This window comes from Pectinophora gossypiella, chromosome 21 (assembly GCF_024362695.1).
Source record: "Pectinophora gossypiella chromosome 21, ilPecGoss1.1, whole genome shotgun sequence".
In the NCBI taxonomy this organism is placed as follows: domain Eukaryota; kingdom Metazoa; phylum Arthropoda; class Insecta; order Lepidoptera; family Gelechiidae; genus Pectinophora; species Pectinophora gossypiella.
Window position 1 is genome coordinate 3,141,210 of NC_065424.1, and position 15,195 is coordinate 3,156,404.

Sequence of the window (15,195 nt, forward strand, 5' to 3'; positions counted from 1 at the left end):
GTTGTATAAAGGTTACAGTTTTCTGTTATGTTATGACTCTCAATAATTTCCTTAAGTTTAAGAAGATGTGTTTAGGATTACACTATAGACACGATTACAGGACTACGCTCTCGCGGCAAGGCAAAGGCGCGCGCGGCGCGAATTTTATCGAGGGCTTCGTCCAATAGTCGTACGACGTCTATCCAGGTAGATAGCATACGCTGCGTCTATTGGTCAAATGTTAGATACAATACGCGGCGCGCGCGGCTCGGGGGCCGCGCTGGACTAATTTTATGTTTTACAGACCTATGGTTACGTTACACAGTGTATCATAATGAGAAGTAACTGAGGACTCACCTCAATGCCCTCCTAGTGCGGTGCGGGACACAAGCGTAGTGTTAGGACAGGCAGAAGACAGGCAAACAAACAAACAAACCACATGCTGTATATTTTGTCAGTATACAGAGTATTGGACAGGTTACGGTTAGTTACATTACCATCCATCAACTTTATTTATACAAAAGTAACATAGGCAATGTTCTATACGGCCTTCGATCATATTATATGACCAAAGTATACAGTGATGAAACCCTTGTCCAGATATGACGAGATGACACGTGGGTTAGAATATGATATCCCATGGCCTAAGTGAGATTTTTTCTTTAAAAAAATAACCTTTAAAATACTTCGTGGTATGACAAAGCAGTCCCTATTCATGTACACTAAAAATGTAGAAAATGTAAAAAATCTAGACAAGGGCTAAACTAAGAGTGTAAATTGGCTTCTTGACAGTTTTCGGATAAGTATTATAAACTTTACAATTGCTTATTTTATAGCTCTTAAAATATTTTATTTTCACGAAAAAGCTTTATATAATAGAAAAAAAAACGCATTTTCGTCTTCTCTCTTGATCTGTATATTTTTTAAAGTTCTTTATTAGTAGTCCAGTTTTTTATAATTAATTTCATCATTTGTTATTTAAGTACTACTCACTTTTCGGCCAATGGTCCAGTAACCAGGACCGCAATAAATTAAAAAAAAAAAACAAATTTCGTGCGAAAACAGTTGCTCCCGTGTTTCGAGCTTTGTAATACACAGATAAAAAAATAGTATTCTTATTTTGAAAAAATTAAATATTTAAATATTATCTTAATTATTTAAAATATTGGATAATTATTATTAAATGATAAGCTACCACATTCTGCGACATATTTCATATTTTGTTACAACGGTCAAGTAGTCAATTATGTAGACGTATAGTATTTACACTCGATTTGGTAGCTTTTAGTATTAAGTATGTATATAGTCTTTCTCGTATGTAGAGTGCAGAGTCTAAAAAAGTCTAAATCTCGATTCACTTATTGTCAAGGAATGTTGATGGAACTATTAGAAGGTATGATGTGTTATTGAAATGTCGACGTTTACTCAAAGTTTAGTAAAAAGGACAGTTTGATATAGACGCCTTAGATAAAGATTATTGTGATTAAGTATACTTAAATATAGATGTTACCTACTTACTATCTTAAATTACATTTTGAAATGTGTGTGGTATGATATGATGAGAATGTATGTAGTTACATAAAATTATGCAATAGGTAGATATATATATATGTATATAAAACATGTTTTGAATAATGTAGATATATGTTGTAGTGTTTTATATGTATGATTGTAGGTACTATTATATTGTATCGGTGATAATATAAATATGTACAAAACACAATACTGTGCTCAAAGTGCCTTTTATTTATTAATATGTGTACAAACCAAAGCAAAGAAAGTACTAAAATTAATGCGCTCCCACTAGATTTTCTTCGAACCAAAAGCCCTGTCTTACATTAAAAGAAACTTTCAAACAAATTGAAAGATTTGTCGGTGTCTCTTTTTGTTTTGTAAATTGATGGTTGTGTTCGAATAATCTGTTCCAATTCTAACTTTAAATGTTCTTTTTATTTTTTAACAGGGTTTTTGTTTCATAATATTAACATATGGATTTAAAAAGAAAACTATTATTAAATAATGAAAGCGATAGACGTGAACAGTGAGGTGAACAATAATGAATGGAATAAATATATCTAGAACAAATAAATATCTATGAAATGTTTTTTATATTGCTATTTTGCTTGTATATTTTGAACATGAAGCTACTTTCACTCTACCTTAAAATAATATACTTAATATTATGATGAAATTCATCACTGACGGGCGAAAGTGTGCAATTTATAATAAAGTACAACGACATGTTTTTTTTTTACAAGTGATAATATAAAAAAATATTTCCAAATAACTCGAAATAAATAAATAGGTAAATTTCAATTCAAAGACATTTTATATTGTTACTTAAATCAATATTTCAAAATTCTTGGAATCATTTTAGGAATGATTATGGAAATTCTCAATATAATGCCTACTAGGTAATTATGTATAAAATCGGTGTCCGTCTGTGTAAAGCCGTTATTCGTTGTAAAAAATTACATGAAATCTTTTCTTCATGATCGGCTCTTGGATAATATTCAAACTGAAATATTCCGGTCATGCCGCCCAGTGTTTCACAGTCATAAGCTCGGTGGTCAAAATTCAGGATTTTGTTTTTTTATTTATCGTTATTGAGGTAGCAGTACAGTTTATTTTTTGATGTGACTTATTGTAGATTTTTCGCATATAGCATGCACTACTTGGCCGGACAAATGGGGAGCGCTGAGGGCTCTCACTCGTACGAAGGCATTTACGAAGCAGATAGTATTCCCTTATACTAGGTATTTGATAGCATTTGTCAAAATCGGTAGGGACATATAGAGCGACAAGGATTATTCATGAAAACATTATTTTTGACAATTGTAATAAATTGAGAATGAATTAAGATGGTGCACTTTCCTGTCAATATCGTCTAAGTACCACTAGATTCCTGTCGACCCAACCGTATTTTTTTAAGAACTCCCTTTCTCCGATCTTTTTATTTTTGTATTCATCAATTATCACTATCAACTAAATAAATAAGTACTTATAGTAAATTATAATTATATTGTAAGTGAAATAATATTTTGTAGTTCATAGTAAGCAGGATCATTTATTTAGTAATTGCTGATTTTGACCACCTAGCCGGGACACGGACCACTGTGCGCTCAGCACGCGATGTCTCCATTCGAGATGTGAATGATGAATTGCTGCCCGATTACGTATTGATTATTCTATCAAAATTGTACCAGTCATACTGTTTGATTTGCCCGGTCATAAAGACTAGCTTATTTTCTTTATGTTGTCTGAGTTATGATGAAGAAAATGTTTTGTAAGTTTTTTAAAATTACGTTGTTTTATTGCGGGGTCAATAAAAAAATATATTCATGTGCCATTGGTAGAACAATATAAGTACTTATCTTATTAGTTAGACTTTTTAATCTACTTGTTTGGGGTATTTAATGTATTAGGTACTTACTTACTTAGGCATGAAAACTTTGTCTCTAGTTCTATAAGTAAGTAGTTAAGTACTTAAAGAATATTTAAAGAAGAATACCAAGAAGAAAACCAACATAATAAAATAATAACATGTAATAGGGCAGCATCATAAAAACAAAATGGCTGACGTGGCGCGATGGCGGCTGTTTTGGCGGGGAAGTGTCACTTACCTTGAACACTTGTCTGCAGAGGAAGTTCTCTTTCACGGGCAGGAGTCTGCAATGACACATTTTATAGCACAATAGTTTATTAGTATATACTAAATACACTTGGCAAAAAACCTATAAAATAATAAAAAAATATACTTTTTTAACTTAATATATACTCATAATGAATTACTTTCATTGACTTTCTTAAACACGACGTAACCAAACAGAAACCGGATGTTCCCAATATTGTTGTAATACATTGTTAATAGCTTACGTAGGTAGCGAGTGGTGTAGCGGGCCGAGCATAATGAAATTAGGGCAGAAATGAAGCCCTTTATTAACTTCCGTGGCTGAATGAAGCCGAGCCTATGCCATTTACAACGACGCAAATGATTTATAAATTGCGCGCCGATCCCTAAGTAAGTATTTGACTTTAAAACAACCTTTTATCTGTCTGCGCGGGAAAATTCTTGTCTAGCTAGAGAAGGCTAGAATATAAAAGTTTTAAATTCTTTTGTTAATCTTTTAGAGCGCTTGACTTAAGCACTAAAATTGCTCATAAATTTTCAACATCCAACTACAAAAGTCAGCAGAAAATGCAGAAATTAAAATGTCTATTTTTTGCCAGATGCGGAACATTTTAAATTTTTTTAGGTAAGAAAAAATAAAAAGGTAAAATAAAATAAATAAAATAAGTACCTATGTAGTTTTGTGGCTAATTCTAAACGATATTTTCAATAGAAACAATCATGATTTTTTCAGTTTTTAATTTAGGTTTTCGATACTTACTTCGCCATTTCGGAGAGCTGTAACCTTCCATCCTTATTTGAGTCGAATACTTGTAGCTGAAAAGTGGAAGCGTAATAATTAATTGTCTTTCTTCCAACATTTATTACGAAGATATTAACTAAAAATAGAACTAAGAACTTGATTTAAGTTTCTTAGTTATTTTTGTCTCAAGTATTATTGTATAAACATAACATTGACCTTGGCAAGGGCACAATTGATTGAAAAAACACTATGGAGAACTAAGGCGAAATTCGTACAGAGAAAGTCCTTAATGGAAACGTACCATTGTGTCTGTATATTCGATGAGTTTGTCTTCAGAGACGTCGTTGATTTTCTTCGCTTCTTTTAATAGATCCCGGAGAAAGTTCTGGAAGTAAATGATTGAGTGGGGTAGTATAATTTGGTATTGATGACAAAAAGGGGACTTAAGGTTTAGAAATTGCGCTCTGAAAATCTTATTAAATAAAGGAAAAATAAATATTAAGTAAGATAGAATGTTTAGGTGTTGTATCAGGATCGTAGTTAAGTGAAATTCCGTGATTTCTGCCTACCCCAATGGGCAATAGGCGTGATCTTATGTATTAATATGTATGTAAGTGGATAGAATTATTTTTTCAGCAGCCGTGGTTGAGCATCGCCGCATGATATTTCGTAAAATTATTTCAACCAATTTAATGAAAATATTTGATTGTTTACTTATATTTGGCCCCGATTCCTGCAGACACCGCCTAATTTTATTTTAGGTTATATCCGTCATTTTCGTATCCGTCGAAAAGGAAAGGGACGGATGATTCACAGCTCTTAATTTTAGGAAGAATGAGTAAATGAATGAATAACCCGGGCGAATCAAAAGGTACGTCGCTGGTATGCAATCCGTTTGACGTGCTGTCTACTTAACTGTGTCGGGTTATTGACTGATGTAAAATGTTTAGACGGTTGGTTTAGATTTGTGCTTAAAATTGACGTGTGTTCCATAAATTTTATGCTTGTCGATTACCCGTCCCTTTCCTTTTCGGCGGATAAGAAAATGACAGATATAACTTAAAATAAAATTAGATGGTATTTACAGGAATTAGCACCATTATTAGTAATAAGTAGCTTATTCGAATTAATGAAACACACACGGAAAATAGACAAACAAGCGATTCATAATTAGTAATGTCTACAACATTACAGTATATTATTATTCTTAACATTTATATATTGATTTTATTTTGTATATTAGTAACTTATTTTTTTTTCATATTCTAAGCTCACCTTCAATTCGTCCGCTTCAATATATCCGCTGCCGTCCGTGTCATACTCACGCCAAATCTGAAATATTATTGATTTATCTAAATATAATCGCCAATGCCGCCGGGCTTCGAGTCTCGAGGGTACTTCACCACCATTGAAATCTCGACGAAAATCTCCAAAAATATGAGAGGAAATCCAACTTTTTTTTCTTTGTGATGAAGTCACGTAGGTGTTGAAGGTTGGAGGTCCAAAGAAGCGCGGAGATTCTGGTAATGATGTGCTTATTGATTATGTAGAGAGAGTTCTAGTTATCCGAGTATGATTAATGTACCGTTTTTCCCAGGCGCAAAGTTAAAAATAGTGTCGTCCTTCATTTACGGTAAGTGTAAGAAAGGGATGGAAATTAGTTTTAGAAACTTAATTGTATGTATAACGAAATCTTTTCGAGTTTGGCTTGCCTATTATGTTATAAAATAATACATACTTACTTACATAAACCATAAACCACAAGTATGCCTCATACCTTCATGAACTCGACGCTGGACTCGAGCGGGTTGTCGAACCGGAAAAGCAGCAGGAAGTTCTCCTCCATAGGCAGGAGTTGTGCCAACTGCAACAACAATTGGCGTCGTTAGCTTTGGATGGTTATGGAGTTTTATATAGTCCGTAGAACTATGTACTAAGTGGTCTGTGGATCTATGGGAGTCTTGAAGTGATAAATCGACATTTCTCTTAAGTGCAAAAAGTGGGCTGTCCTGCATAATAAATCAAGGTTAGGGACTAAATCGGTCATTTTATTTTTGACGTGTACCTACCTATTGTAGATTTGTCGCATAACTACTTGGCCGGAAATGCCTAAAGAAGATCTTATACAAATGGGATGACGAAAAGAAGTTTGCTATTTATAATAAAAAAAGCTTAACCTTAATACTGTCACTGTCAAGGAAGTGTTTATTTGCAAACGAATTCGGCGTCAATTCTCGCAACGTTCTTCACGAAAACAATGGTTTGTTTTTCTCAACAAATCATAGAAGATATTATCAATATGCGTTAAAAACATCAAGGGAACTAATATAGGACAAGTGGAGAAAAGTTGTTAAAACTAGAGGGTGAAGTTTGAGAGCAAGTTTCGAAGGCATTGTCGCGTTGCTTGAATATCTCCGAAGTTGAAGCTTACTAAGGCTTAACTGATTTGGATATTACGAAGTTGCTACAACAACACTACTTCTATGTTTGGTACGTATTTTTTGTTCCGTAATAGGGTCTAGTGCAGCCGTGGTAGCTCAGTTAGTAGAACGCTGGCCTCTCACTTTGAAGACGCAGGCTCGAATCCAGTACAGGCCTAAACCAATGATTCTCGAATTTGTTTTCGAATTCATGTTTGGATCATAAATGACTATCACGTGCTCTGCGGTGAAGGAAAACATCGTGAGGAAATTCACATTTCCGAGAAATGCATTTGAAAGGCATGTGACTTAACCTGTATTGGGCTGGTTTTCCCTTCGCGGGTTGGAAGGTCAGACAGGCAGTCGCTTCTGTAAAAAACCGAACCTGTCAAATCTTCAGGTTAGGTAAGCGAACCCTGTGAAAAGCGGGATAATGCTAGGGACATGATGTCTTCCTTAACTTAAAAGGCACGCTCTTCGGTGAGGCGACATATTCCATCTGTCTCTAACCAAAGCTAATTCTTTATAAGGCACGATGTTCAACTCTATAAATTGTTCCACGTACTTAAATCTTACTTGGTTTTGACAGGCAAGCAGATTTGATAGGTCCGGTTTATTACAGAAGCGATTGCCTGTCTGATCTTTCAACCCGCGAAGGGAAAATCAGCCTAATAGAGGTTAGGTCGCTTATGTGGGAGTCATTGCGATGTTTTTACCGCTGAGTACATGATAATCATTTATGATGCAAATATGAATTCGAAAACCAATTCAAATAACATTGGTGTCAATCGAATATCTTAAATTAACGAAGCACAGGTTACCTAGTATCACACCGCACACCCTTTTACACATACACTACACATTGACCTTATTGTACACGCGCATCTGTGTGTGTGTTGTCTGACGCTCATACATAACATAACAACATAACAAATACTTTATTGCACAAACAGGAAAAAACAAAATACAAAACAAAAGAGAAATAGAATTAGTACAATAGGCGGCCTTATTGCTAAGTAGCAATCTCTTCCAGGCAACCTTTAAGTATAGGAGATATTGAATATTAAGTAATATAGCGGGATAGTGCAGCATGGGAATACTTGTGCATATAAAAAATAAATACACTTACGCTTAATACGATTGAATGCTAAAGTAAGACCGATGGGGGGTGAGGTAAACCTAGATCAGCCGTTGTTGGTGGGGAGCGGAGAGTGGCCGTTCTCTACATGGTATTATTTCTTATTATATGCTAGTATTATAAATGTTTACCTCTCGTATGTCAATCTTGCCGTCCTGGTTGTCGTCATAGGCCTCCATGAAGCACGCCTTCAGCTCTACCAGCATGGAATCTGACACCGCCTGTAACAATATTACTCAATTATTTTTTTAAGTAGTAAGTACCTAGTCGTTTAGGTAAATTATATCATAATTATTATTATCACCCGAAAGTTGCATGGAAGAAATTGCTACCTTGGCAATAAGGCCACCTTTTGTACGTTTCTTTAATTTATAATAGTCAGCTCAATAATAAATAATAAATAACCCTGATACTAGGGTATCACGGCCTCCGTGGTCCAGTGGTTGAGCGTTGGGCTCACGATCCGGAGGTCCTGGGTTCGAACCTCGGTGGAGACATATCACAAAATCATTTTGTGATCCCTAGTTTGGTTAGGACATTACAGGCTGATCACCTGATTTTCCAAAAAGTAAGATGATCCGTGCTTCGGAAGGCACGTAAAGCCGTTGGTCCCGGTTACTACTTACTGATGTAAGTAAGTAGTCGTTACATGAGCTATGTCAGGGGCCTTTGGCGGCTCAATAGTAACCCTGACACCAGGGTTGATGAGGTTGGTAATTCACCTTACAACCCACACGATAGAAGAAGACTAGGGTTGCTAAGGTTGTCATCCACCCACCTCACAACGTATACCATAGGAAAAAGAATATTATCTCTAACGTAAGAACACACGACAGTCAACTGTTTCTTTCCCTCTAACCACAAAAGTACTTACTCTACAAAAATCCTGCAGTAGACTCAAATGAACATTTTATGTTTTAACGGCTCTTAAACTTCTTTGTCCTAATGTTTTTAATGACTCCGTAGTTTCTGGTTATAGGTACCTAAACTTGCGTCCCTGTGGAGTCCACTTGAAACATTTTCTCTGAATACGGAAATACTTTTTCTTTTTTATACTTTCAAAGGAGTTCCGTTTCGAGTAGAAAGGTCTGCAACGGGTTTTAAGCTTGATGCGTACAGAGCCGGGAAAGCGGGACAAGGGGGAGGACCATCGGAGTTTAACATTAAATGAAACCGCATACATGTTTTCGTGTCTAATAAACCGGAAGTATTGAAGTTAGCAATAGAACGTTACGCAAACAGTATCGAAATAAATTACACAAACCAGTAAGCAGACTCGAACTTGTCACAAAAAATTCGTTCATCATGTGTATTCGGTTGTACAATAAATTCCCGGAGTCATTTACAACTATGAATATGTACAAATTTAGAACTACTCTTAAGACATGGCTTGCACAAAAATGTTTTTATGACGTCAAAGAATTTTTGAATGAAAACTAAATAGTTATTTCATAGACCTACTTATCCATTGTATATATTCTTTAATAATTTTTTTGATGTTTTTTTTTTATTATTGTTATTATTATTCTTATTATTGTTTTCTTTCTCTTATGTTATAATGAAATATGGTGTGAAATGAAATATCATTGCCTGTGTAAAATGTGTATATGCCTGCAAAGGTAAAATTTAGTGAGACGTAATTTGCAACTATAACTGCAACTATTATCTATAACTGAACCTAAATTTATGCACAATAAAAATCTTTATCTTTATCTTTGATCTACTAGGTCCGCAATTAATAAATCAGTTTCCTTGAACCTGTTTGATAGAAATGTTTGGACATGTTCTATGTTTTGACGGCTTAATTAACGTGTCTTTGGATAATCAGGTGATTCAGTTTGCAATGTCCTACGCAAACATTGGGACAGTCTCACAAAACGCTTTTAGACAATATCATAAGGAATCGAAGTCGACGTCCAAGTGTCGACCATTCTAACCACAAAGGCTGTGCATAAAGAAAAATAATAATTAAATTAATAAATAATATGTGTAATCCCATAAAATACCTACTATTATTGTGTATTAGGTTACAGCGCCCTTGATATGTCAACGTAGCTCGGACTTGACCGGATTTTATTTCCATTTAGTTTCCCGGAAATGCCTCGCCGCCATTGTCCGCCTGCACATCCCATTCGAATGAGAAGCAATTTCAAACTTGGAACGCTGTCGTCTCGTTCTCAATTCCAAACTCGACTTTTTGATTTTCGTTCAGAAAATGTCTCGAATGCAAACTTTTTTGCCGTTATTCTGCCATTTTGAATTTATAAGAACATCTTATACTCTCGGAGCTTATTTAATTTAAGATTTTAAGTTATAGACTCGGCTTGCCAACTTTTTAGACTTTCTCAGCTATTCTAAAGGTTTGCTCAAGGGGAACGCTCTATACCAAAGTTTTAGCTAGAGGTGGGGAAATACTTCTATACCTACATTTGAGAATTTGGTCGCGATTGGTTTTTAAAACAATGTGTGTATTGTGCAGTAGACAATGTTCCATCTAAGCTACCTCCTCTTTCAACCAAAAATAAAGACATTACTAAGGGTAAGTACATAATATTATTAACAAGAAGTTCAGGCCATAATGTAATTTTCTTTCCAAATTCTAACTCGGGCACACCAGTGATTGAGAGTTTTTGCAATGTGTGTGATGAGAGTTATGAAGACATGCTAGCAAATATTTTCAAGCAATATCTTGAAAGTAACAAACTATCAGAATAGAGACAAAATATTACTACAACCTCACCAGATTTATCACGTCATGTGCTTACACAACAGCGTCTGATCCAATAAAGTTAAATTCATAAATTGCCGAGGTGGTTTGAACGTGGTGGCAGTTGGGCACGGGTTGGCAGAATGCCAACAAGCCAGTATGACTTTGTGCGGATGCGAATTTGACAAATCTCATCGCGCCATAACTTGTTTTATTTTTTCCCCTTTTACATTTTATACACGTATTTTGGCGCAAATACTTGATGAGACAGTTTATTTTACAGATAAGTACTTAATCGCTTTTCTAATAAAAATATTATCAAATCAGACAGACTTGTTACTTATAAATAAAAGTAGCTTAAGTAAGTATAAAAAGATATATTAGATAATGTTCCTAGGAATCAGCTAATAGTATCTTACTAATGTAATGATAATTCGCAAGATTACGTACGATATAATTTAGGGATTTCCACTCTAATATAACAGTCACCTCTAAATAGAAACACTGATTGATCGACAATGTATCTACTTATATAAAAATCTATTGTTAAGATGAAGCTATTTGATACGTTTAATTCTCCTATCAAAATATTACGAATATAGTCAAAAGATTACCTACAACGTTCAGATTTATAGAATCTATATTTTTTTGTGGAAAACGTGGCCTGGCCTGGAACGTCTCTCATTGAGACTAGCTACGTTTTGATAGACTTCTGCGTATAGACGGTCGTATCTATTAGTTGATAGTTCGAGTAACATCACTATTACTGCAAATATGATTGAATCCATTACAATAATTAAATTCAGAGTCAGATACCAATCTCGTTGCAGTCTGCATTCGAAAACCTCTACAACTCATTATTAAAAAGCGCTATTAAATTACACAACCTCCACCAACCAACCTCTTTCCTCCTCTCTTTATTTTGTTTTCCTGACTACTCCATTTGGGATACAGTCGTGAGTTTACATCATTTTATGAAACTAAATCAAGAGTTTTCAACAGCATTAACATGCATGGAAATGATGAGTGGGATGCCAAAAGTTTGTTTGATAACGAGTTTCGAAAGTTTTGATTACAAAGCGTATGGGCGAATGATTTGACTGGAACTCTTGAGAGTAATATAGTTGAGAACTAACGTGGCTCACTGCCACCGTGCTATGTCGTTGTAAACCACAGCTTTGAGCAGTGTTGTTTGGTAAATATTAGTGTTTAGTGCTAAACTGTTACTCGATTTTCTTGCTTGAATTGTTGTTTGTTGTTTAGGATCAGTTTGGGATATGACACATACTTACATTTTATGTTTTCATGTGACTTTGGTATTGTAGATTTGTCGCAAATAGGGAGCGCAAAATTTCCTAATCATATTACATATTAATAGTGCCGTATACCGTATATGAGGAGCTCGGTGGCGCAGCGGTAAACGCGATCGTTCTACGATTGTTGAAGTTAAGCAACTTTCGCAAAGGCCGGTCATAGGATGGGTGACCACAAAAAAAAGTTCATCTCGAGCTCCTCCGTGCTTCGGAAGGCACGTTAAGCCGTTGGTCCCGGCTGCATTAGCAGTCGTTAATAACCACCAATCCGCACTGGGCCCCCGTGGTGATTTAAGGCCCGATCTCCCTATCCATCCATAGGGAAGGCCCGTGGCCCAGCAGTGGGGACATTAATGGGCTGGTGATGATGATACCGTATATGGTACGGTAGATCTATTCTCTGTATACATAAACGGGTCAGGCAGACTCACCGCTAATCAGAAAACAACTTGCAACTACTTTTGATGCGTAGTCCTATCATGGATGTGTTGAACCGTATGCGACAGGTAGGTAGTCAGCCTAAGGCCCATGGTCCTTTTTTGACGCGACTTATTGTTATTTATCGCAAATAGTCGTTGCCAATTCAAAATCTATTATGCGCAATCGGGTCTATTTACAAGAAATAAAAAAAAAAATCCGCCTGAATTTTTTGTATGACTGTGCGTTAAAATATTAAAAGATAATTGATATTTACGTACATGACAGTTTATACTGAATGTTTTGGGATCGAAATACTATTCGATCCTGACAAAAAAGAAATTTGGTGAGGGCGACATATATAAAGAACTTTTAAATTGGCAACGACGAAATGGCATTAACTACTACGCCGGACAAATGGGGAGCGCTGAAGGGGCTCATACGGTACAAAATTTAAGGCAGCAGGCCTAGTGCCTAGTTGGGCGCGAACCTTGGCTCAGGGCGTCGTATAAGAGTATTAAAATTAGAAGAATTAATTAATCGACTCTAGTGGGCCAAATTCCAGAAAGTTCAAATCCCTCTGTCGACAAAATGGCTTGATTAATAGCATAATTTTGGTATCAAAGAACTAAACAATTCAAATAAGCAAGTACCTTTAAGTAGTTTCTGAATTAGTCTCCGCTAGCTCTCCTCTAACTTATAGAATTTCATTAAGTCTAGAGATTAATTGGAATTTAATTGATATAGTTCCAGCAAAATATTGCTAACAATAGTTCTTAATTACACCGCTGACGGCGTCTGTTGCAAATATCTAAAAGTTTTTTATTATGTATAAATATCTTCATTAATTTAAGAGCCACGCCCTTGTCGGTGTCGCATTCTCCACTTTCATCAAATGCCAATTCCTTGACTTCCTTACAAGACACGACGTTCGCCTTCTCTTTAATTTGTGCTATGTAAGAAAGAAAGAAATAAATATTTATTCGGACGGATGTAAGCATTCCTTGGTCTTCCCCTCCCTCTCTTTCAAAAAGTTTCTTATATCATTGAAAAGCCGTCAGAACGTCTGCCTTGAACTTCTTCGGCTGCAACATCGAATCAGACAATTGGTCGGGCAAATAGGTAATCTATTTTCATTACAAGCGAAAGTCGATAAGTAAACAAAATCATCATGCCAAGATTAAGAAAATAAAAGAAGGGATGTAATACGCAATTTTCTTACAAATTTTCATTTGTTTTTCTAGCCAATCGATCATTTCAGACACGAGAGAGTCACCTAATGCATTTTTTATCGACGATGCAGATACCTAAACGTTTACAGAGGATACAGGCTTATGAATATCTCTCTTTTCTTATAATAGATGAATTATAATATGATAATGGCCCCGATTCCTGGAGACACCGCCTAATTTTATTTTAAGTTATATCCGTCATTTTCATATCCGTCGAAAAGGAAAGGGACGGATGATTCACAGCTCTTAATTTTAGGAAGAATGAGTAAATGAATGTGTCGGGTTATTGACTGATGTAAAATTTTTAGACGGTTGGTTTAGATTTGTGCTTAAAATTGACGTGTGTTCCATAAATTTTATGCTTGTCGATTACCCGTCCCTTTCCTTTTCGGCGGATAAGAAAATGACAGATATAACTTAAAATAAAATTAGATGGTATTTACAGGAATTAGCACCAATAGCTACTTAACATATTCGTTGTAACAATTAGTCACACTAACGTATTGTTTTATTATTGTGAATTATTATCGTATCGTATTATTATCGTCCAGTACCGGGCGTTTGATCCGAGTAAGGTTTACTTTAAAAAATGTACGTCTAACTATTGAAGAATGTTTTCCTAGGACTTTTTTTGTATTAAGGGTGAATACATTGTTTTAAGTTTACGCGGTTATTTTCATAATTAAAGCACATAATAACGGGAAATATCGGGAGTCTCATATCCCATTTAAACGCGGTAAGAACCCGTTATTATGTGCTTTAATTAAGGGTGAATATCAAAATTTCAATTCATCCATTAAACTGTATACCGTTAGTGCGAAAGACACGTATCTGTTGTCTCTTTCGCACTACGCGATGTATTATATCTCTGTCTTGTTGTCATTCTAATGATGGAACGTTTTAAGGAAAATATACCTACTTACTAATTATTTCAATTAAGTATTTATATATAAAAAGTGAGATTCAAATCGAAGTATGAATCCTCGAAAAAATTGTAACTAGGTTGATACTTCATCAAAAAATATGTATGTACTTAATTAGATATTATGTAGGAACGAAAGAAGTCCCGCGATCGCGGCCCTGGTGTCGCGGTATACGCATAGAATCATTATTACTTGTCAATTAGTTCCATTATAATCCGCGGGACTTCTGTCATGGCGCGAAATCTACTAACTAATGTATCTATCATCACTTAGAAGACAATAAACAATGGAGAAAAAAGATACTAGCTATGTATCTTTTTTAATACTTATATTTTGTACTATCTCGCTACGCTTTTATTAAATTAATTTCCTATACCTATCGGTTACCTGGAAGATATTGCTACCTTAGCAATAAGGCCGCCTAACCTAACTGATTGTAAATGTTTATTTTTTAATGTTTGTTTTAAGTGGAATAAAGAGTTTTTGTATTGTATTGTAATAAACTATTCTAGAAGTAAGTGTGTAGGTAATAGTTTTCTCCGTAAAGGAAACAGATAGTGGTATCATTTCACACACGGATGGCTTATTAGTAGATAAATGTTGATATATCTACTTACCTACTTTGTGTATGTACTTATAGGTATTGTTTTGTGTCCGATGACTCAAAGTGAACAGATAGACGTAATCTTATCA

The 15,195-nt window shown here is 35.1% G+C and overlaps 1 protein-coding gene across 1 annotated transcript in view; it reads right to left on the reverse strand.

Moving 5' to 3' along the window:
* LOC126376667 (calbindin-32) overlaps positions 1-15,195 on the reverse strand; it is a 114,755-nt gene that overhangs the window by 5,634 nt on the left and 93,926 nt on the right. Inside the window, exons 4-9 of the mRNA XM_050024214.1 lie at positions 8,042-8,131; positions 6,130-6,216; positions 5,628-5,684; positions 4,654-4,737; positions 4,371-4,426; positions 3,603-3,648 (exon numbers count right to left, since the gene is read on the reverse strand). Coding sequence (XP_049880171.1) covers positions 3,603-3,648; positions 4,371-4,426; positions 4,654-4,737; positions 5,628-5,684; positions 6,130-6,216; positions 8,042-8,131 — 420 coding nt within the window. The remainder of the gene's footprint in view (positions 1-3,602; positions 3,649-4,370; positions 4,427-4,653; positions 4,738-5,627; positions 5,685-6,129; positions 6,217-8,041; positions 8,132-15,195) is intronic.